The 24,246-nt window shown below is 41.8% G+C and overlaps 3 protein-coding genes across 4 annotated transcripts in view; 1 reads left to right on the top strand and 2 right to left on the bottom strand.

Moving 5' to 3' along the window:
* BTBD8 (BTB domain containing 8) overlaps positions 1 to 1,280 on the bottom strand; it is a 33,696-nt gene extending 32,416 nt beyond the window's left edge. The window contains exons 1-2 of the mRNA XM_021526283.3: positions 1,171 to 1,280; positions 936 to 1,097 (exon numbers count right to left, since the gene is read on the bottom strand). Coding sequence (XP_021381958.3) covers positions 936 to 1,097; positions 1,171 to 1,280 — 272 coding nt within the window. The remainder of the gene's footprint in view (positions 1 to 935; positions 1,098 to 1,170) is intronic.
* TGFBR3 (transforming growth factor beta receptor 3) overlaps positions 1 to 24,246 on the top strand; it is a 226,716-nt gene that overhangs the window by 39,855 nt on the left and 162,615 nt on the right. The window contains exons 1-2 of one of the 2 annotated variants that reach the window (XM_077785442.1): positions 1,704 to 1,827; positions 9,283 to 9,363. The gene's annotated coding sequence lies outside the window, so the exon portion shown is untranslated. Of the gene's footprint in view, positions 1 to 1,703; positions 1,828 to 9,282; positions 9,364 to 24,246 lie in introns of those variants that run through there. The other variant, XM_077785441.1, reaches the window with a different exon arrangement.
* EPHX4 (epoxide hydrolase 4) lies at positions 2,591 to 19,431 on the bottom strand. Its single transcript, XM_021526313.1, has 7 exons — positions 19,152 to 19,431; positions 16,028 to 16,113; positions 12,452 to 12,609; positions 10,265 to 10,393; positions 8,045 to 8,148; positions 6,993 to 7,141; positions 2,591 to 3,518 (listed from the first exon to the last, which is right to left on the bottom strand). The coding sequence occupies exons 1-7, from the start codon at positions 19,392 to 19,394 to the stop codon at positions 3,284 to 3,286; spliced, it is 1,104 nt and encodes a 367-aa protein (XP_021381988.1). The 5' UTR covers positions 19,395 to 19,431; the 3' UTR covers positions 2,591 to 3,283.

Below are 24,246 nucleotides of genomic sequence, written 5' to 3'. Positions count from 1 at the left end.
TTAAAACTGCAACTCTATCCCATTGCTGTTGGCAACAATCTCAGAAGCCTGCAAGTACCAACATTTTCTAGGCACATCCTGAATTCATGCAAAATCCCAGAATGATTTCTTTCTACCACTTTGCTCCCGGTGCAATCCTGTAAGTGCTGATTGGCTCTAACACCAACTCTTTTTTAGGTGGCAACACCAGAGCTTTGTTACAGAAAAGCAGTTCTTTGAAAAACAGATTAGAGGAACTTAAAAGGAGGAGGATTGTAAGGTCTGGTTGCACCGGCCAACACTCCTCATGTAACTCACCTAAGGTTTGGAGCAAGACATGAGAGATGTTGCATATGTGGCAACAGGAGAAGAGCCGGCAGTGCAAAAACACGCTGGCCCTTGCACTAGTCCCTGGGGAGCAGCCAGCCCACACACCTCCCTCTGGGATCCCAGTTTGCACCAAAAGCTGCACTGTGTTGGGCCTAGCCCATGGTTCGCTAGGACTTGAGAGATGTGGTCTGAACTTAATGTATTTTCATCCAACTTGCTGAAGTTCTCCTAGATTCCTATATTCATAACTTTTTCAAATACGAGCTGAGAGTGGATTTTATTTGCTGTTTTCATTTGGGAATCTTGCTAAAAAGGGGTTTTTTGTAGGCACAGACAATCTCAAAGGATTTTTGCTAGTTTTTTCTATTACAAGTCCTTTACATACCATAAAAAAACACGCTAAATTGGAGAGTACAGCCACGTGCCGTCAGCAGAAGGGCAAAAGGCAGAGGGAAAGGAAGAAGTTACAGAAAAGTCCTCTGCAAACTCTGCAGGAAGGCTGGGAGGGTACTGCCTTGAATGGGAAAAGCTTTAAAACAGGTGCTGGCACTGGGAAAAGAAGAGGCAGGACACAAGCGAGCAGAAGCCGAGGCCAGCCCATCAATCCGCCGCGGCCGCGCACTCACCGCAGGAATTCCCGTAACTCCGCGGGTTCCAGCTGTAGCTGTCCCCCCGCCAGACGCTCGCAGAGCAGCGGCGCCCGCGCCAGCAGCACCGCCCGGTGCACCCGCACCTCCTCGCCGCCGACTCGGAAGGTCACGTCGGAGTGGGTCCCCTCCGCCAGCAGCCTGCGGGACGGCACCGTTACCGCTGTCCCGCCCGCCCGGCGCCGCCCCGGCCCGGCCGCCGCCCCGCGCTCACCTGTCGAGATCCCGCCGGAGCTGCTCGGCCAGCGCCTCCTTCAGCCGCTGCCGCTCCGCCGCCGCCGGGCCGGGGCCCTTCGGCGCCGCGCCGCCGCCGCAGCGCGCCATGTGCCGGCCGCCAGTCCCCGGCACGGCGACAGACAGCGGGGCGGGACGGGCGGGCGGTGCCCCGGCGGCGGGGCCGCACGCACGGACGGCACCGGGCCGGCGCTCGGGGCGCGGGCAGCAACCGGCCCCGGAGCGGGACCCGCGCCGCTCGCGGGGCGGGGCCGGCAGCGGCCTCCGCCAATGAGAGCCGGCGGCTCCCGCCTGGCCCCGCCCCGTCGGGGCGGCCCCACCCTCCCTCAGCTCCCGGACGGGGCGGGGCCTCAGCGCGGGTGCCGCCGGGACTGCGCCCTCTACCGGCCGCCGCTGCGCGCCGCGCCCGAGGGCCGCTCCCCCGCGTGAGGGGCCGGCGCTCCGCGGCCGCCCCGCCGTGCGCGCCCGGCGCAGCGATGGGAGCGCGGCGGGGCGGCTGCCGGGCCGCCGGTGCTCTGCGGGAAAAGCCGTGCTCCCCAGCACTGTCTGCCTTGCCAGAGCAAAACCGCTGCGCAGGCGACACAAGTCTCTCTGTGCCACCTCCTGGAGCAAGGGAGAGCCTTTCCAGTTCCACAGTGTAAGTAAGAGAAGCACATAACCATTTTAGTTGATAAGTGCTGAAAGTATTCAGGAAAAAATGCTTGAAAGGCCGGTACCAGTGGGGGATGGAAAGAAGCAAGTTGAACACCACAGGCGTGATCCTGAGGAGCCTGTGAGGTTCGCGAAGGGGACGAGAGCAGTCTGGGCGGGCAGCGCCGCTTGGTGCTTCCTGCCGAGGCCACGCTGGGCACGGACTGCTCCCATAACACATCCCATAACTCCAAAGAGTGTGGCGATGTGCTGCGGCTCCCCAGCATCTCTCCTGCTCTGGTGGGACACCTGGTTCAGGCTCGCCTGGCCCTGATGCTTCCCTCAGTGGGCTCTCCTGCACCTTTGATTCCAAGGCGCTGCGCTTGCTCTGCAGGTGCAGAGGAGTCTTTGGAAAGCTGATAGGCAGTGACTCCTACTCTGTGGTCTCGTATTTTTATTTTGTTTCCCTTTGTAGTTAGCATACAGTTTTCTTCTCCCCTGCCATCACATGCAAGTTAATTCTACCCTTTGTGTCCATAATCACCGTGTCTCTTCCTCCTATAAACACAGGAACCGGGCAGCAGTTTTTGGAGACAAGAACAGTAGTTGCTGACATAGGAAGGATAATGCCAACAATGAGGCATTATTTTCAAGAATTGACAACAATCGTATCATGACTGTCCAGGCTGAATGCTAGACCAGACACTTCAGCTATTCAAACACAGTTCTTAGCTTCAGCAAATCTCTCCACAAGAAGTCAGATAAAGTAGTGGGAGTCTTATAAGTTGCATTTTATTAGACAGAGGTGAATTTGATACATGTTATATCTAAATTTTCCATTGTTCTTGTTCAGACATGTGGAGTGTACAGGTTTCCCATTTTTTAGTCAAGAAAGAAAAACACATTGCGCAAAGCAGCTGCATTCAACAATACAACAAGATACGGATCATTATTCACTTGAAGACTAGAAACATACCCAGAAAATTTTCAATCGTTCAGTATGCTAAAATATAGATAAAAAGAGTTACTGTTTAATGGTAAAATACATTAAAAAAATTCAGGCAAATCTAGAATGAAAACTTGTGACTTTCTTCAGTATGGCACCACTCTATTGTTTCATTATAAATTTGTAAAAGGCACCACACATTACAACTGTAAAGCAAGGGAAAAAACAAAACCAAGCAACTTTCCATGATTTTCTTTCTGTACAAATACATATGTATTTTAAGGCAGGTGTTTTTATGTGCAAAATACAAGTATACAGGTAAAACCAATGTTGGTATCGTATATTCTCATACTCACTTCTTTTAGCTGTACGATTAGTGTCCAAATGTACAGTACAATGAAAACACTTCTCTAACAGAGCTCAAAATAGAAGGCAGGCTGGAAATATGGCCCTGATAACAATTAGGTTTTAAATCTGAAGAGCTTTTATTTAGACCCCTTAAAACATGTACAAACAGTTATTCTCTTTTTCTTTTTGTCTCTTCCTTAAGAAAGGTCCATATCAACTTGTTCACTATGTCAGGTTGATCCTGCTGGAGCCAATGACTGGCTTCTGACAAAATAGTTAATCTGAAGTGATTTTTAACATAAATCCTTGTAATTTCTGCCATCTCAACTTCCATAAATGCATCTCTTTCTCCCCATAACAGCAGGGTTGGCATGATAACTTCATGATGCTGCAGAGGTAGGCAGCTTTAAAAATAAAACACATTTAGTTAGGTTTTACTTTAATAAAAATTCACCAAGCCATATTCAATACAGATTTTGAAATCAATGCAGTGAATCTCATTGCAAACTTTCTAGGTGCCACAATATCTTCTACAATATCAAAAAACCACTGTGACTCCAAGTTCTATCAAAATGACTTACTCAAACTTTAATATTTTTTTCTTAATACCATTATTTAAAGTTGTTAATTTTATAAATATTACCTCATATTATAGATATGAAAGATGCAAGTAGCTAGTATGAAAGACTTTTCAGCATTAACCTATTGGAATTTATTCCAGCATATTTCAAAGATGCCAAAAAAATTATCTAAGCTTGAATTGCTTACTTTTAGCCACATACGGTGACAGATGAGCTGTGACAATTCAAAATAAATTCCATCTGATCAGATACAAATCTTTATTGAATTAATGTAAAAACATGATTATTTTAAACCAGTAATGTATAGAAAAAGATTTCCTGAATAAACTTTTATGACTTATGTAATTACTAGTTGTAAAGTTAGGAGTTAGTTAAGAGACTATGCTCTGTAAAAAGAGCAAGACAAAGAAGGTGACATGTCTTAGTTTAAAGTAAGACAAATAAAATGAGACATTGAAGACATTCTTCCTCTGTACTTACATGCAAAGTCAAGGAATGCTAATAAAAGATCACTTTAGATAATAATTTCATTTTGATTGATGATTTCAAAAAATTCTTAAAATGGCCCTTTTTACCAATGGATTTAAATCTCATTTTGCAAACAACTTGACCTCACCCACTGAACCACAGCTTTTTCATAGTATCAATTTTAAAAGCTGATAATCTGATACCTGATTCCGTGCATTGAGACTAATCTCTCTACCTTTTAATCCAGTATACTGGAAATTTTCACTTTTAATGTGTGTTTTTTCACTACTGTACAGTTTACTGTTTTGTACCTTGCAAGGTTTGCAGCCTCACTTAGGTAAACTCTATCAGGCTTTTTACAGGCTTTTTTTCACAGGCTTTTTTTGTCACTTTTCATTGCCTATGAACTACACTATATTTCTGTTCAGTCTGGAATATAGGAAATTATATAATTCCTGAACTTTCCAGAAATTGCCTTTAATAACAAATAATGTGCAGATTTCTCATTTAGAAAGGGAAGTTCCATTCATGAAATATTACAGTCTTTGAAAAACAGACTTTCATACAGCATTGTTATACAGTTTCTCTGTAAACAGACAAGTACTTCTTAACTGTTACAAGAGAACTAATGCTATTTTCTAAACAAATGGTGCATCAGAAGAAATTCAAGTTCCAGCTTCTTACCTATGTCTTTTAACCAAGCATGATATAAAAACTTTATGGATTTATTCTCAAAATGTTTGTATTTAATGTATAGGAAAAGAAATGACCACTGTGCTATTTATAAAAAAATGTGCTGGGGATGGATGGAAGTAAGTTATTTTAATCACCTCTCTGGAAATAACATTCCAGAAAAATTAGTCTCTGAAGAAAACCTCCAAGTGGATAGCAATGAGTCGAACCCTTTAACACATAGGTCACCAGCATCAGCCCACTGGGAATTTTGGTCAGTACAAGTCATCAGGATCCAAGTGCTGCTTAATGACTTAGAGGAGGGAAAAGGAAAATTCCAATCCAGTTTTCATATTTAACAATTCCCATCCCATAGGGCGTGACCATCAGAACTGGTGACAAGAACTGTGTGACTGATCTTTTTGTTCCAGTCCAAAGCCTGCTTCATCGTGGCTGATAAGCACCTAAATAAGATTCTCTGAATTCAGTGCAGTTCTTCTTGCTTTATTCATCAGAAGAATAAAGCAAACAATGCACAAACATACCCACAAAACACACAGAGGAATTAATAGCTGTGAAGATACTTTCTGACTTTGATACTACACTTTGGTTTTGAGTCTGAAAAGGCCTGAAACAATAGTTTAAATGTTCACAACTCTTCCATTTGTCTGTGACTCTCAGAGCAATTCAGCTGTCACAGGCACGTCACTGCTGTCAGAGGAGCATCTGGTTAATGTGCACACGCAGCGGAGCGAGGGGCTGTGGCCGATGGAACGAGCAGGGCTGGGGGCGCTGACGCCTCTGAGCTCCTCATCAGCCCTGCCCAGGGCTCCTGCAGGCCTGGGGAGCCCGGGGCAGCCAGGCAGCCCCTGGCCCTTGGACATGCCAGCTGATGTCATCGGCTGCTCTCTGCACAGCTTTAAATAAGTGCACTGTTACCAGCACAGCCGTCTCCTTTATTCCCCATTTCAGCCATGTTTGGGGTTAGCCTTCTGCTTCCTCGTTCCAGTTCTGGCTCAGCCTGTACAAGGCAGCACCTAGCTCAGGTCCCTGTTTTCCTCACTGTGTTTTCCCTGCTGATTGCTCTCCTGACAGCGACAGCATGGATGACACAGAAAGAGCAATAAAGGTGGCAGTAAATTTGGACTATGGAAAATGAAAAGTTATGCTACTTCAAGCATCTACTGCCTGAGTTTAGGGAAAGAAGGGAATTGTTGTTTTAAAGGATATTGGGAAGCTGGTCTTTTGTTAGAGAAGCATGAAGGACATTTATCACTACTAAAGACTGGAGATTATAAAGGAAAAACAAATTCAATGCCACTCTTCTTGATTTAGTCCAAATTAGTGCTGTAAGTAGAATATATGCAGAGTTAAGACCTTCTGGCCCTGTTTTTGGTAGATAAAAAAGAGGATGTCAGTCTCTAAGGCTAATCCAACTCCTTTCAGGAAAGTTAAAACTGTCAGAAAGCTGTTTGAGAAAATAAATATTAATCTCACAAAAATATTTCCTATTATGATGCTATCTCTGTTATACTCTATGAAGTGAGTCTGCTAAGACAAATAAAGGAATAAAAAAACCCCGCCAAACCCAAACCAAGTTAGGTTAGTTTTAGGCTTAGTTATAAAAAACCTCTCCCACCTTTCTGAAAAACAGAAATAGCCTAAACACAATAAAATTGTGCCAGATAGGGTCTTGTAAAATTGCAAGTGAGGGATGATATGGCATCCAAGTATGGCATACTTGGATACCATATCATCTAATAGTATTATATAATAGTAAGATCTTGATAGATATTATCATAATATGAATTGTAAATGCAAACAATTAATTGATGTTAATTTTTAAAGTATTATTTAGAGGTGGATTTGTGAGATTGCCATGGGGACTGTGAATGAACAAAAGTCTTTGTTTTATTAAATTTTGAAACAAAGACTTTCCTTTTGTGCACTCTGCTTGTTTTGCTGTTTTGTGTGGACACCTCTTAGAACACACCTGGCCTTCACTGTTGGACTGGGCCTGTGCCCACCTGGTGAGGCTTCAGGAACACACCTGGGGTTTTCCCCTGGTTTAGCAGCAGGAGAGGAGCCACAGTAACACTTCTGGGCTCCAGGGGACTCTCTAGAATATTTTCCTTTGCTTGGAAATATTACACTGACCTGAAAAGAGTTCTGTAATGGTTAATGGGTCCTGTTAATGCTCCGGGTTGTGAAAAGACATAGAGATAAGCTTCAATATCCTCTGCAGTTAATCTGCAGCCTTTCCTTCCAATTCCAGTGGCCTGGCTGGTAAATAAACTTTTCAGAACCTACAAAAGCAAGAAGAAAAAAATATTATGTAAGATAGTTAGAAAATGGGACAACATGGAAAACATCTTTCTAAAATCTGTTTATGCATATTTATAAAATCTGTTTATGTTCAAAGTACAATGAATGGTTCAAATGAGTTTTTAGAGAGTTATGCGTAAAGCACAAAGTAAACATCTCAAGTATAACTTATTATAGAATAATCAAGTACAGAGAAATACCAGTATTACCAAGTTACTGCATCCTGACCTGCTACCTGTGGCAGGCACCTAGTTTTGTTTGGGATGGACCCCAGCAGGTGGCAGGGCAGGATTCATGACCTCCCAGCTGGCTGTGCCCTGTGTGTGCAGCACTGGGAGCTGTGCTGGGGCTGTTGGTGTGTAGGAGGGTGTATCCCTGCACCGTTGCCCTTTTCTATTGACTCCTACTCATATTTGAGGTTATACAAAATGTTGGCCTTGGCTTCTCGGGCACAATTCATCACCCGGCTGAGTGCAGTGCCCAGCCTCCCGCACTGCCTGCCCTGTAGCAAGCTCTGAGAGATAAGAGGATGTCCCACTGCACACAGGAGCTTCAGATAAGTCAGCAGGAAGTCCCCAGGCACCAGCTGTGTCCCACTGGTATGGGCACAAGTAGAACCAGCTGACTCTTCAGGTGGAGTAATGCACTGCAATGCTGAGGGCAAAAATACTTCCCTCAGCACCTCCCAGAAATGCAAAAGTAAGAGTTAATCTCAGAGACTCTATGTACTGGTGTGCTACTTTATATAAAGCTTAAGAAGAAAAATCAGAAGGCTCCATATTTTTTTCCAGTAATTACAACTCCATCAGAAGGGATCAATGTAGGTGGCAATTATTCCATTAGTCACAGTTACATATATAAACAAGAGCATTCATTTTGCTCACCTTGAAATCATTTAGTGTAAACATGAATTCAGGAAACCATGGCATTTGGAAAAAGAAGTAGTAACCAGATTTAATCAATTGTGATGGATGTCGTAGAATGTATTCTGAAACAAAAATGTCCATGAATTAAAAATGAAAACTGATGGCTCAAACAAAATTACTAGTAATATTACAATTTTTTAAACTTAAAGGAATGTTTTAAAAATATTACATTAAAGTATGCTGTGTGACAAAAGATGATTATTGTTTCAGGAGTAAATATATGATGTAGCCATTAGAAGATACTTCTTCTATAAATGTTAGTAGAAACAGCCAGCAAAACAAAAGTTTGCCAAAGAATAGGTGAGGACAGCAGCACTGGAGAATTTAATTGCATGATAGTTTTTCACTTAGAGATCTATTTGTGTAGCTAGTCCAAAGCATTTTTTCCCAGATATGAAATTAAAGGCATAAATAGGTATTTCTCTCATCAATTATGTGATGCACAGAAATCTGTAGATGATGATCCACTGACATTCTAAAGACTGCATCACTACTGTTCACTGAAGTATAGAATTTTTCTAACAGTGTCTTCTTGGCAATTTCAAGAACTATAATAAAGGTTACATAGAGTCAAAGATTTTTATGGTCATTTTTAAAGACATAGGAGCATATATAGTAAAAGAAAATTATTATCTATCTATCATCTATCTATCTATCTATCCATCTATCTATCTATCTATCTATCACTATCACAAACTTGCACTGACTTTTTTTTTTTTTTAATTTAAATCTGTGTCTTCAGTGAGTTTCAAGAGTCAACACTGACATTCAAATACCTAACTTCCTCAAAGCAAGCACACAATGTGTGCAGGTACTAGGAAGTCTAGAACTTTTCCTTTACAGGCGCAAATTTAGGAATGTAAAAACCACATATCCAACACAGGAAATATCTCTGAAATATTAATTCTGACAGTGGATAAAAATTGGTTTTAAGCCAACAGAAATTGAGGTGTTAGGTATCTTCTAAAATTTCATACTTGTACATTCTTAAATTGCATTATCTATTATATTTTTCCTGATGGACCATTGTCAGCACTGATCACTTTTCTGTACTATTTATAAACTGTGTATTTTCTTTTAATCCACAGTAGAATAAATTTGATGTAGGGAGAATTCATTAGGCTACAGAATAGATTTTGTAGTTCAACAAATATGCAAACAAATACTATAATAAAATGCAATTATCTTTTCTACAGCTCGCTCCTGCTCTCATTGAAAACACTGCAAAAATCTTCTGCTTGCTCACGTGCTAAACAGAGCTCACGTGCTTTCCATGGGTAAGTGTGGATTAAACATGTGGCAAAATGTTCTTTAGTATCTTAGGAAGGTACCCAAGAACACTGAGAACAACAAATATGGGTGGTGTGTCTGATTCCACAGTGTAAGGTCAGATTTACATTCAATTGAAATTAAAATTAAAGCTCTGCTGAATATTCTTAGCTATTTATGGGGAAATGGGGTGACTTTTTAAATGGAGATAGGGTAAGGGCAGCAATTGCAAAAATTCAAATTAGTGAGATAGTACTTCCCTTTACATTACTGAATGTTTATATAATTCCTATGAAATATTTTGTAGTTCTGGGTAGTAGACAAACTCAGCTCTATCACACAACAAATAGTGAAACAAGTCCTGTTTCAGCAAAGTACTGGTATATTCCTGAGCTCTATTAAGTAGCCTGGAAAGACTTCTTCCAATGAATATTGTACCAGATCATAAATTGTCACTTGTCACCTAAATCAGGATGTAATTCTAATCTCTGATTCACATTCATACAAAGACAGGCTTATGCAGATTCAATAATGCAGTGCAGCCTTTACTAAATTGTAATACAATATACGTCCTTCTTTGGGAATTTTTTTCCTGATATTTACAACAGTGATAAACAGTGATAAAGTGCAACAAAACATATTTGTGTGTTTGAAAATCTTGTTTGTGGACCCTCAAGGATTAAAAAAAATCTGTAACTTTGGTTGCAAATATTCCCACTTCCTACAATGAATTTATTTTCAAAAGTTAAATAAATACTTGATATCTTACTGCTTCATAAAATACAGTCTAGCCATGTGAGAGCCACAGAGTACTTGCAGCTCATCTACTGAGGCAGGCTGTTGGTTCTCAAAGCAAGCACAACCAAAATGCAGATACTTTGGATTAACAAAGACTACTGTGAAACTTACCTGTAAATACAGAAGGATGAGGGAAATTAACCACAATCAGCTTAGTCACCATTTCAGGGTAACATATGGCCACTAACCAAGCGATCATTCCTCCCCAGTCATGGCCAATCAACACACACTTGTTGTATCCTACCACATAAACATAGACACATGCTTTTATTTCAAAGGAATTAGTATCCACAGAAATCAGCTCATACAATAAAATCATTATTGGGCTAAATAGGTGTTTCAGCACATTTATTCATGTAGCTTCAATACTGCACCACTTCCATTACTAATGGTCAGAAAAAATAGAGCACTGTTATAGTTTAAAAATTTATAAATATGTCAAAGTATTTAATTGGACTTAATTCAACTTTAACTCTACTACCTCCATATCACCCTAAAGTTACTTAATATGCAGATGGCCTCTCTGTTCACGTCTTGGCCAGTGCAGGGTCAGATAGCCAGTTCACACTGCAGTCATTATAACACATGTACATTTGCCATGTTTAGGGAGTTTAAAATTTGAAACTGCAGACGAGCAATCTCCTGACCACCTCCAGAACAAGATCAATCCTAATGCATTTCTCTAAATATGAGAGGTTATCTAAGCACTCAGTGGCATCATTATGCCAAAAGTGGGCATTCTACTTAATAGCCATATATATATAGCATGTGTAAACACTCCCATTTATACACTTAGGAGGCCTGTAGCTTTTCTCCGTAAGCTGTTCTGTTGGCAATTCTATAAGTTCTGGACATTCACATACTTAATTCATCAATAAAATTTGTATTTTAGCAGCAATAGAAGGGGCATGGGCAAGATAGTGACCAAGTGTTTTGAAAGCTTAATCACCCTTCCTTTAACTACTGCTGGAAAACAACATACTCTAGTGTCAGATACCATCATCCTCAATGAGGACTGGAATGTTGAGCACACAGACTACAAATGAAACATATAAAAGCCAAGATGTTTAGAATTCTGACATAAATTTGGACACAGTTGTCAAAAAACCTTATAAACTCGCTTGGATAGAAATCTTTTGGAGCACTTTTGATATGATCAAGTCCTCCAAAAGAATTTAACTTGGGATTAGGACAAACAAAGATAACAAGGCTCTGAAGTGATCTTCCCCAAAAAAATTTAAATCCCTCTGAAATTGAATTATGCTGAGAGCACTTCTCAAGCATAACCATGGTGTTACCATGGAGATTAACACAACCAGCAAAGGCTGGAAAATGTCAACACTGTGTGAGGACTGCCTGCCCAATCTTTTGCCAATACTCAAACATCACAAGTAAAGCAAATCCTAAATTCAAATCTCAGAACTTGAATCAGTGCTTTATTATTTCTTTATATGAAATGCAGTAATTGTTTTACTATGACTAGAGTATCCAGGGAATTATAATTCTTCAGAGAATGACAATCTAATCCCTTGCGTTGATCTTGGTATGGAAGGGAAATATCCTTCACGAGGGGTTACAATTTATCACCCAAACAGGGACACTTCAAACTGAACTGGAGTGGCAAATTTTGCACTTCAGCTCTAGACCTTTATGCTGTGTATTTGCCACAGAGAGCAGTGTGCCCCCTTGTCCCTTCTGCTCTCACTGCTGTGTAAGACAGAGTGATTCAGCCCTTGAGAACTGACAGGAGTAGCAGGAGTAGTATTGTGCAGAGGGTAGTATTTTCAGAGGGCTTTTTTTTTTCCCAATACAGCAGATGCACTCTCACCATCTCTGTAAAGCCTACAATATTTCTTATGTCTTGTTTGTGCAAGAAGAATGTAATCTGATATAAATTCCTTGGTCTGCAAGTGCTTTAAAACTCTTAGAATATTATCCACTAAGTGCAAGTGGTTAGGACGAAAGACCTCTTAGGGAAAAAGACCACAGGTTTGTACTGCTGGATTTTACAGCACATAGGAATTTTGCTTTCAAAATTCTTGATGAAAAAATCATTTTTACATATTGCTTCTACTGACATACACATTGTAATTAGAAAACAACACTTTTTCATTTATAATTGTCCAAGAAATATTCGTATCCTTAAATTTATATCTATACACCTCTGTGATGCATATATTAAAAAAAAAAACAAAAAACAACAACAAACCACAACAGTGCTAGATATTTATGTGGGTTTCTTTTCCTGGAAAATCAAGTAATTTTTGAGTCAAGTAGGTTTTTCTTCTACTAACGCACCTAGAGATTCCAAAATATCCTTTATGTCTGCTATCAGGCAATCTAACTTGTAATTTTCTTTGTGAGGAGGAGCATCTGTTTCTCCATAACCTCTCAAATCCAGGGCCACCACTCGATATTCACTTTTAAATTCCCGCAATTGATGGCGCCAAGAATACCTAACAAAGGGGAAAAAAAAATTGGAGTTACAAGGTCAAGCATTATGATACCAAAAACACAGTCAATGCTTTTTCACCCAAATATGTGAGGGAAAACTAGCATGGCTTTTTTTGCTATGAGATTCTTTTTCCTTTCTGTGCTGTGCTGATGGTCCTTTGTGGCTGCAGTAGTTTTGTGCTCCTGTCTTGAATTCCCCAGTAACAAAGTGCAGCTGCCAGAAAAGGGGCATGGCCAGAGCCAGGGTTTTTCAACAATTCCTGGGTCTGGCACAGTCCCTTTGCTGCAAAGGAAGCAGGCATAAACCTGAATATAGGGAGGACTACTCTGTTTTATCCTTGGAGCCACAGTAGCATCAAAAAAGTAAGATCTGAAAAGCTTTTTCTTCTCCCTGGCTTACTCACAGGCATGTTTTGGATTTTTTTTTCCTATTCAGAAAAAGCATGTCAAATAATTTGCACACTAAATAAACCAAAGAAAGAAATCCAGTTAAAAACAAATGATCTTGCTGAAGTTTATAGGATTTATCCTGTGTACGGTTTCATGTGTCTCTGTACCAGAACTGTTGAGGAACAAACTCTCTTAATGTGTTGGTACTAATCAAAGCCTTGTGTTTCTATGGAAAAGAGTGATAGCATTACATACATCAAAAGGCATACAAAGGCAAGAACTTAGGCAAAGGCCTGGGCTATTCCTCACTCCGTAACTGTATGTAGTGGTTGGGTGTGTGTTATTAAGCAAAAATAAAAAGAAAATGGTGGGTCTTAAACTGCAAGAACTACCTGTCCTTCAGCTGTTATTGAAACCAAATGAATTTTAGAGTAGTCAGTACCAAGACAGACATGGTCTTATCTTACACTGTACTAGAAAGATGTATGAAAAACATGATCCTTCTGGACATGTATAACAGTGACTGTATTCCTCTGTGCTAGGATCTAGCTTTTACTGCTGCTTATTTCAAGTTTCAGAGAAAGGATATGTAACATTTGGATCAGCGGTGGTTTTAAGTATGATGCACAGAATTCTACCTTGATGCAAACAGTGTCTGTATCAGACCATGGGCTCTTCCACTTTACCTTTGCCTCCAGCCTATCAGGGACTTTGAACTTAAATAAGGTTACAGGAACACTCAGTGATAGGAATCTGTATTCATATAAACAAAACAGTCAGAACATTTTCATTTCAGTGCTATATAATGCAAAGACAAGGTTTAGCTGAGATGCCCAGGAATGAATTTTTTAAAGGTGTTATATAATGACTTGGAAGCTGAATTTGCCATGGTAACTGTTGCAGCTATTCTATATACTTCAGTAAGAAGAAAGAACCAGGCCCATAAATAAATAAATCAACTATTTTTGTTTTCAGAAAATGTCTACAAGCTATTCTCATCCTCTGTTTTCACAACATCCATCAGTCTCCAAATATCTGACCTATCAAATGGGTAGGTTTTATATTCAAATAAACCCTTTTATTCCATATGATATATAGCCATTGGAAAACTGCTTTGCAAGCAGAATTTGGAAATGCTGTGAATGCCTCCACATTCATAAGGTTTAATCTATTTTGAGACTTTCTGATCACATTTTTTCTAAAGGGCAAGTAGTATAAAATGTAGCATCTAACACACAACTTTTAAGTATCACATTACATTTAAGTAATGTATGCCTCATCACAGTATGTCCAGTTTCAAGTATTTTATTATTGACCTTCCACAATATATTGATTTTCAAGTTCTTATGCATCTAAAACACTCATTGGCTCTGGTGTGTTACATTCTTTAGTGATCTGTCACCTTCAGACATTCTCTATCACTCTTAGTGGTCAGTATTGCTTGGTTATATTTGTCCTATTTATAACCTTGGGACATTTGAAGGCAGAGGATTTATTAAAATTAAGAACTGTAATTGTGGATAATATCCTTCTTGTTTCCCTAGACAAACAATACAAATTTGATGCTGCTTTACATCTCTCTTAAATGGTGGTTATTTTATCTTGTGCTTTCAGAACAATCACTATTTCTGAATGAAAAAGTATTCACTGAGTGAATGAACAACCTAACACAAATATTGGTAATATGACTGGTTTACAGACTAGAACAGTGATAGAAAGTCTTGGTGGTCCCAGTGACCTATATAAGGGGTTTTTTATTCATCCCTTTTGACTAGTCAGACAATAAAGTCTAGTAGCTGCCACTTATATCGTGACTCACTATTCAAAATGGTAAGAATTACTTTCTGCTTTTTAAAAATAATATACCTAATCTCAGTAGAATATGTACATAAAATGCTAATTTATCCATTACTATTCGCCCATAGGGGAAATCAGCTGTAGTCTTGTTGCCTATGTTAGAATATGCTTTATGCAAGATATGCATAATGTTTGAATAGAATATGCACTGGCCCATCTAACTGTCCTTTCAATCAAAGTTTACAGCTTTAATAATTTTAGATAGCAATTTATTCCTTGAATAACATCGTTCTTTGAAAATTTAACTTAACAGAAATGTGGCTCTGTCCCATCATCCTGGGACAGAGTACCTAGGGGAAATTGCTGAGGGAAGAGATCTGACCTCTCTTCTGCTTGGGTCAGTTTAGCATGGTATGACCTGAGTACAGACTGGGAGATCACAGCTCCAGCAGTGGCCTCTAGCCCCACAGCTGAGTTTGGTAAGGAAAAGGATCATTTACCTTCCTGTATTTCTGGCATTAGTACTGCCCTTATTCCCTCACTGTTTTTTTCTGTGCAAGTTCTGTAAGCCATGCTTCACTAGTTAAACCTGACAACGACAGCCTGAGCAATTTGGTTAAATCATTGGACACATGACTGCTTTTCATTGTTATAAACAAACATTTAGGATTGGGTTGGATTCATCATTCATCTTGTGATGAACTAATAATAGAACCTTTTTCCCTGAGTAGATTCTGAAATTAGGCCGCACAATAGCCTATAGAACTCATAGTTCTTCCCCTCCCCCAGTTAAAAATTAATGTGTAGTATTTTTAATAAATGGAGTTCAATCCTGATTGCACTTAAAATATAATGGATCCTTATTTTAACGCTCTCTGCTATAATTCATAAGTTTAGCCATATAGCACAAGTACTATCCAAACAGGAAATTTGTTTAAAATTAGCAGTTCCTTCACAAAGTTTGCAGGAAAGGCTACATAGCTGAGGAAAAATGGATTGACAGTACAAAAAAGATGGTTGGTTTGTGTTAGTCTGGATTTTTTTTTTTGTGGATGCAGCAGTTAAAAAAATGTTTCAATGGTTCGTTGCCTTCTGAAACTTTATGCCATTACTATTCATAAATACATATAAGGGATTACACTGGGGATATTTATGCAGAGGTGTTCATCCTTGTTCATCCTGCATATCTTATGCATCCTCTTTTATAATAGAAAATGGTGAAGGGTGATTTACCAGAATTCTGGAAAGCCATGAAGCAGCAACATGAGTGGTTTGCCCCTTTCTCCAGCAGCCACATAGTGAAATCGTAACCCTGAATCCTAAAATAAGAGAAAAAGATGTGTGTTTATTGCTGCATAGAACTACTGCTTTGGGATTTGAGAATGATGATGGTTTCAGACCATATTCTAAGAAACAATACATCGCCCCTAAAAAAATATCAAATTATCAGTTTTGAAGCTGAAGCCTTCTTTTCTTCTGAGATCAGGTGTTTGCTACACCCTGGCAATGCTGAGTATCCCATGCCCTGCACACCTACCTCAGCTTCTTCCAGGAAGGGCCAGCCACAATACCTGCCAGGCTGTGCCTGTGTGCTGGCCCAGCCCTGAGCACATGAACACTTCTGACAGAGCACAGCCACTGGGAAATGCAGGTTATTGTCACAGCAAGCACGTGGCTTTCACACAGACACCAGTCATGTACTTTATAGAAGGACTTTAAAATGCAAAATACTTTAAATGCACTTCCAATCTTTCAGCTAGCTGGTAAGATTATGCAACTATTTAAAACCATCACATTGCATTCTGGCATGATAAAGGACCACTTGTATTCTTAACAACCAAAACCAATCAAAACTAAGTAACCAGAAAGCAAGACATATTTGCTAGTTTTTATCATTCTAGGTTTCAGACTCACTTCAGAAAATTAAGCTTTAATGTTATAATCTTCTTTCTGCCTTGTCAATAGTCAGTTTCTGATGCATCTTTTAAGGAATTGGATCTTATGAGAATTACAAGCAGGTAACTTACTTATTGTAGAAGCTGAATGCTGAAATGCTATTGAAGTGAATGGATGTACACAAGCTTACACTGACTGAAGGTCAAATCCAGTAGAATTTAAATAAACTGTGATTATGACCTAGAGGTTTTACTGAATTCTGACACAGAAATAGATACAGAAGTTGGGAGTTGGCTCACAAAATACTGTTTAGAAGTCATGTGAAAGAAACTGCAGGAAGAAGGGTTGTACAGCTCCTGAACAAATGTCAAAGCCTGCACTGTCTCTGCTATTTCAACAAAGAAAGAAAAAACCCATGCCTTTGCTATACATCAAGAGCTAATATCAGAGGCAAGGATCACAAATGCATGAAAAAAGGTTTTCTTGTCAAAGATGCTTCAAATGGTCTGAGATATCTTTACACTCATAAGTAACTAATGAGCTGCAAAACCATTAACTTATATGCTCATTCTTGAAAGGGCTCTGAAGAGGGAACTATTTGGATTTTTTTATATTTGCTCTGGATATAATATGGACTTTTTCTCAGTTTTGCCCTTAATTACACTGATATTTCACCTCTGGGACGCCAATGAATTTGAAGTCCCTAGAGGCAAAAATAAATTCCTATTAAATTTTGGGGACATTACATTATCTGTATCATTCTCCAGATCACTCTGCCTTTAATCCTTTCCTATTTAAAAAGTAGAAGTTTCTCAGTCTTCTTCCACAGTTTCTCATTTAGTGAGTAATGGGTAAGCTTTCCTCCATGCTGCTTCTTTCAGTCGGTGTCCTCTTGGGATTTGCCCTCCATGTTTTTATTCTAATCTATTTGTTGCTTTAAGGAACTCCCTTTACTCCTGAAAATACTATCCCCACTTGTACAGCAGCAGTTTAGATAACACATGGCCCAAACTAAGCCCATCGACTTTTTGAGTTCCTGCTGTACCCTTTTTTCTAACCCCCAGAACAGACATAGGATGTTGCACTGTCTGTTTTATTGAAATCTGAATAGATTTGTAGGATATATGTGTTTGGAAAGTAATCCATTAGCCTACTGTTATCCATCAGCAAGAGTTTGTTATTTCCTGAAATGAGTGATCAACTGTCATATTGACAGCAATTCGATTTGGCCCCAAATGCTCTTCTATTACTGTCATACCCCTCTCACTTCCACAGCAGCCTGTTCATTTACTGCTTTGTGGTACTGGAATAAAAGAATATGTCATATGAGTAAAAAGCCCACACATGCCTCCTAATGATGTTAGCAAAAGAAAACAAGCAAATCATGACAAACGGAGGCTCACTAATTTATATTAGTACTGCCTCGCACAAAACCATCTGCACAGAACCCTGGGAACAGAGATCTTTATGCTTATTTTATGAAAAATAGCACTTAGAAAACTTGCTATGCATTCTATGCTCACCTATAGCTGCAAAAGAAACCCAGTTAATAAAACTTCATTTAGAGCATTTAATAAAGAAGCAAATCACAAAGACCTGAGACAAGAACAGAAACTGACTGGTTGCTTAAACGGTACAACCTGAGGGACAGCAATTAGCTTCTTGCTCTACGTTTTCCCTGATGCTCGACACGAGCTCCCCGTTGCCACTGGGCAAACCGTAAATAGCAGAGAGAGCAGAGGCAGTGCAGGGAGCGGTGGGCTGCGGGGTACCCGGGGCCGAGGAACCTCTCACCGCCCACCCAGGGCTCCGCTCCCGGGCTGACCGGGCACCGCGTCCTCCCGCCTTGAGGCCCCGCAGCCGGGCCGGGCACGGCACCGCTCGCCGGGGCAGTGCAGTCAGGCGCTGGATGCGCGCAGCTGAGCGAGCACGCACGGCAGGGCGGGCAGGGCTGCCGTGCACAGCTCACCCGCACGGCAGGACAGGCAGGGCTGCCGTGCACAGCTCACCCGCACGGCAGGGCGGGCAGGGCTGCCGTGCACAGCTCACCCGCACAGCAGGGCAGGCAGGGCAGGCAGGGCTGCCGTGCACAGCTCACCCGCACGGCAGGGCAGGCAGGGCTGCCGTGCACAGCTCACCCGCACAGCAGGGCAGGCAGGGCAGGCAGGGCTGCCGTGCACAGCTCACCCGCACGGCAGGGCAGGCAGGGCAGGCAGGGCTGCCGTGCACAGCTCACCCGCACGGCAGGACAGGCAGGGCTGCCGTGCACAGCTCACCCGCACGGCAGGGCAGGCAGGGCTGCCGTGCACAGCGCACCCGCACGGCAGGGCAGGCAGGGCAGGCAGGGCTGCCGTGCACAGCACATCCCGCACAGCAGGGCAGGCAAGGGTGTCATGCAGAGCGCGGGGGTGGGTGCCTGCCTGCGCGCCCAGCGGGCCCGCTCCCACGCCCGCGCCCTCACCTTGATACGGACGTAGCAGTGAGTGCCCAGGGAGGGGTCGTTGAGGCAGGCGGGGGGGTTCTCCCGCACCACCCAGCGGAAGGTCTCGCCCGGCCGCCGGCCGATGCTCCAGAGCAGCCGCAGCCCGGCGATGCAGGCGCACACCCCGCAGTAGCTGTAAACCAACGCCCAGAAGAGCAGCGCCCGTGCGGCCACCATCACCCGGCGGGCGGGCGGAGGGCACGCAGCGCCGGGTCTCGCCATCGGGCCCCGCCGCCGCCGTCCCCGCCGGCCGGGAGGGGCTCGGAGCGCCGCCGCCGCCAGGAGCCGCCCGAGTGGAGGCACCGGGAGCGGCGGCGGCGGCGCGCCCGCCCCGCGGCCCTCGCCCCGCGCCGCCGGGCACAGCGCCGGGCACAGCGCCGGGCACAGCGCCGGGCACAGCGCCGGCCGCCCGCACGTCCCGGGGCTCGCCGGGCCCCGGGCGGTGCCTCGGGGGCGGCGGCGCTGCGGCTGGGGTCGCGCCTGCCCGCGCAGGGCTTGGCCAAGGAGGGCTCTGCTCCCCAGATATTTGGCGATGAAAGAGGGAGAAGCCGTCCCTGGGGCGGCGGGGCGCGGCTCTGTCACCTGCGCGCTCCGGCAGAGCCGCCAGACACATCGGGATGCGCTGGGAATGTCACTGGGAGCAGCGGCTGCGGCCGGCGGGCCGTCCCCGCGCCGTGGCTGCCCCAGGACCCGGCAGCGATCGCGCTGCACACTCCGAGCGCGCCCTTGAGCGCCCTTACCTTACTGCCGTGCCAGAGGTGGATAACTCGCACCGTAGTGTTTTTCAAGACTGCATTCTTTCACTGCCACTTCACCATTACCCATTCAAAGGTGATTTTGTAAACGTATTTACAATTTTAGCTATTATATGCTAATACTAGTGGATATTTCTTAAAAAGATAAATGACCTAAACTTGACTTAAGTCTGTGTCGATATCTCAGCTCTGGAGGGTTGAGAGAGGCTGAACAGTCCCTGCCTGCCCATTAGTACATCACTACAAGCATACGCCAAGGGGTCACTGTCTCGTATAAGGCCACAGATGCCAGGGTAAGAAGAAAGTCTCCAGTCTGTCTCCTACTAACCTACTGATATGCAGGGTAAAGGGTAATTTAAGACTAGAATGGCTCATGTAATCCAAAACTGTAAGTACAAGTGTAACTATATGAAACAATTGGTTTTACAGGTTGTAAAAGTACATTATAAGAATGTACCATTTATTAGCTCTAGAAGATAACAAAATGTGGACAAGGTATTTGCTGACTACCAGAAAAGTATAAATGAGCTTGCATGTCAAGTCCTGATCTAACTCACTGCATAGCCTGCTCACCTTTACTCCTAGATCCATTGCTTCTCAGACTAGAGGATATGGGCAAGTTCAGGACTTTTGGAGGCCATATGAGAGTCACAGCTCATATGTAGGTCTATGTGCAGCTTCTTGCCATTTGAAGAGAGCAGAGTTGCTAAATTCTCTGAAAACCAAAATTTTTTCTTGATCCAGATGACACTGTAGGATGAGAACTTAACTTCCAATAAATATTTTTGCTCTGTCCAGCAGTGCAAGTAGAGGCTGGTACAAAGACACCATCCATCTGTTAACTCTAAGATGTGTGATTCAATGAGCTAGTTTTAAAAAAATTGGATAAGCATGTGTGCAGATAGAATATATATAATTTTTCACTATGCATGGAACACAGCTTGTAGATGACTTTTGTCTGTAACATACCAAATGCTTTCTCCTACTTGTTCTAAATTCAGACTTACAAATATAGACACTGATATTGAATCCTAGGCCCTTTGAAGGCAGTGACAGAATTAATGCTTGTTTCAATAAGGTCAAAATTTTTCCTTTTTTAGAAAAATCAAATAAAATTAACTAAAGTAGCAGAAATGAATTATAAAAATGGCCTGTTACTGCATTTCTATGAATTTAAAAGTTTAAACAAGCTAAAACCCTAATATGAATTTACTTTCTTTTACTAAAGATAACATTTTACGTAGCTGCAAAAAGCTGCCAAGCTTTCTGTAATCTATAACACAAATGAAATATCAGTAATCTACACCAGCTGCCAATGCTGAATAACACTGTTCATGATCCCTGCTCCTTGTCTGAACACAAGCCTTACAAACTTAAGGTTAGGAGCTTTATCAGTCTGCTGGGGAAAAAGGTGCAGGGCTGTTTAAGGCTCCCTCATTCTCTTGGGCAAGAAGAGAAGGAACATCAGATGCAGATGATTCAGTTCAGACACCGACCTCTGCAGACTCCAGTAGGATTGCATGAATCATGCCTACCGAGCCTGAGCTTTCCCTTCGTGCTCAGATTACTCACACTGCCAACCCTAGGATTAGCATACAGCTAATTTCTTATGCATCAGACTTGGTGCTAATGACCTTTCTTGTAGGGAAGAAGCCTTTGCAACTTCTCAATATCAGACTAAGCAGCAGCAGAATTTTCCCTGAAGAATACCTCAGTAAACCAGTGACCCAATTAGATAAATTAGGAAGTTTGGCAGGAGCAAAACAACCAATGCGGTTGTTTATATCATGGTAGCCATAAATTTCTTAACAAACCAGTAATTATAATTAATTACTGGAAAACATCCCCTAAGAGAAATTGGAAAACATGTTTGAAATCCTGAAACTGATCACAAGCTATGACCTGCCTTCAAAGAAAGGTTGACGAAAAATTTAGGCAGGGCAATCACAAAATTCCTGTAGTCATCTAGACTACAAGAAGGAATAAAGATGGAACCATGATGTGCCTTACTATACAAAGGTATTTGGCTAAGCTATGCAGTAGTTCTGTACAAAGAAAGAAGCAGAGCAATTTTTTTCAGAAGAATAGAATCAAATCTGTTTTTGTTTTATACATCATTAACTACCTCAATAGTTGTGTCAAACTTCTAAATTATACAAACCTTTTGGCTATGGAGTTTAGTTATGCTATCTTGAGGTAGTGGATATGGATCTGGTGTTAGAGGTGGGAAGAAGCTAGTGCTGGTGACTGAGCAGTTCTGAGCAGTGTTTGCACAATGAAATTGCTGCACAACCTAATGCAGGATTTCTGGGCACCACCTGTGCTCCCTTAGCTGTCCTGTTTTCCAAGGAAGCCGTAGAATTTCCCTATTATTTAGGAACACTTACTCTGTACTCTAGGACTACATTGTCCACATATGTGTAGCAAATGTGTCTGTATGAGGCAAATGCCTTCCACATGTTTTCCAAGATTTTGCAGAAGAAAGTTTAGAATCTTCTGTCATATGAATAAGAAAAATTGAGAGCCTTGACAATTATTTTTCTGTCTTTACATTTTGATTTTCTCATTTTCTGCTCTAAATTATTGTTGTAATGGGTGCCAAGCCAGACCAACCCCAGGGCAGACAATCTTACGTGCTTTGACAGTGTGCTTTGCCCTCCATAAGGTGCCATCTGCCTGTTTATCTTTTGTCAGCTCAACTAATCCTGATTCTATGAGAGACAAAAGAGGACAACTTTGCACATCACTGATTCTTCCTCTGCCTCCAGCCTGACCAACTCATAGTTGATAATAAGAAATGTACCATATTCCATTTATTAGTGACAGAGGAACTTCTTAAAGCTAATAACTATCTTTCATTTACATCTAGATACAACCTACTAGCATAGATAGTATACAAGTGATACTTTAAAGCATCTGTTTTCACAAATGATAGGTAAATTAATGGTGTAACACAACTTGGCACACCTTTTATCTGTTAGGTAACTAACAGTTTATTTAAGCAGCTTGTTTGCAGGGGGGCATGTACCCAAGTGGTATTTCTGCATCTTTGAGCATGTTCATGGCTTTGGGGAAACAGTCCTTAGAGGCTTGTTACTCCTTTACCTCTGGATTCAGCCTTCTGTCTAGGGACAGGAACCAATTATCCTCTCCAAGTGACTTGGAGGTTGCAAATAAAGGGTTTATCAGATGAGCATTAGCAGCACTGGCATTAAGCCATCATGACAGTATAGAGTAATGGAAGCTGGAACTAGTTTTTGAAGGGACAAAAGCACCAGTTCATACCAGCAATGCCCATATAGCTGTATCCAATGGATGAAATGCTAAGAAGGAATTCTTGCCCTTCCCCCTATCACCTCCTGTTTCCAAAGCAAGAGCTCTTGAGCTTGCATAAACCCAGAGAGAAAGTCTATCCAAGCAAGGTAGAGAGTCCTGGATGTGAACTGCAGTATTTTATTGCAGGACAAATAACTCTTAACAATGTATAAACTATAAATGAAGGCAGGTCACTTTTGATGTGGATATGAGACATCCTAACAGCATAACTTACATTACAACCTTTCATCCCAAATCCCTGTCCCAGCCAAATCCTCAAATATCCCAAACAGGGTACACCTGAACATGCCTCCAGGCCAGCACATCCCTGGACATTGCAAAGGGTGCTGGCCCAATCAGTATTTGCCATACACACTCTTCTTGTGCTTTTGAATGAAATAATACCATTCCAGCAATGGCCGAATTTGAAGACCCCATGACTATATTGAATAAATACATTGGAACTAGCACTAACTCATCAACCTGCTATCTGAAAGACCAGGTATCATTTCTGGGCATGCTTTAGCTGGCATTTTTGAATTTAGAAGCAATTTATTGTCTTCCTGAAAATTCAGTTATTTGTAGAAAGTTTTGTTCACTTAGGTTACTTAGTTTGGTTGTCTGTGGCAGAACCTCACCACAACTGGCAGTGTTACCAGTCATCCAGGAACTTGACAAATCAAAGTTCTTTGCTGGGAGAGAGTTTAAAGTGGGAGGCTCAATGAGATCAGTAGTCTCCAAAGTGGAGTGTGAGAAGAAAATATTGAATACAATTTTTAAAATTACAAAGTAAAATAATAAATAAGCAGGGTTAAAAATAAAACAGAAATTAAAAATATTATAATGTAATGCAAAAAAAAATTAGTACAGTGGAATATTGTATGTAATTTATAAATTAATAAACATACATGCTTGGAGTCCACACTTAAAATATTTAAATGATAGAGTACATGACAAAAAGGGTTTGGAGACTACTAAACTAGATTGTCTGAAGGGGGCCTCTT

Source organism: Lonchura striata, chromosome 9 (assembly GCF_046129695.1).
Source record: "Lonchura striata isolate bLonStr1 chromosome 9, bLonStr1.mat, whole genome shotgun sequence".
NCBI classification, from domain to species: domain Eukaryota; kingdom Metazoa; phylum Chordata; class Aves; order Passeriformes; family Estrildidae; genus Lonchura; species Lonchura striata.
Note: the sequence above shows the minus strand (reverse complement) of the source record. Positions and strands in the feature narration are given on the sequence as shown.

Bases quoted from the DNA above. Each gene is read 5' to 3' on its own strand.
- EPHX4 (XM_021526313.1), bottom strand. From the start codon at position 19,394: ATGGCGAGACCCGGCGCTGCGTGCCCTCCGCCCGCCCGCCGGGTGATG. The intron at 12,610-16,027 runs GTAAATCACCCT...CCCCTTTGTTAG, and splicing joins CATGGCTTTCCAGAATTCTG to GTATTCTTGGCGCCATCAAT. The intron at 8,149-10,264 runs GTAAGTTTCACA...TTTTTGTTTCAG, and splicing joins TCATCCTTCTGTATTTACAG to AATACATTCTACGACATCCA.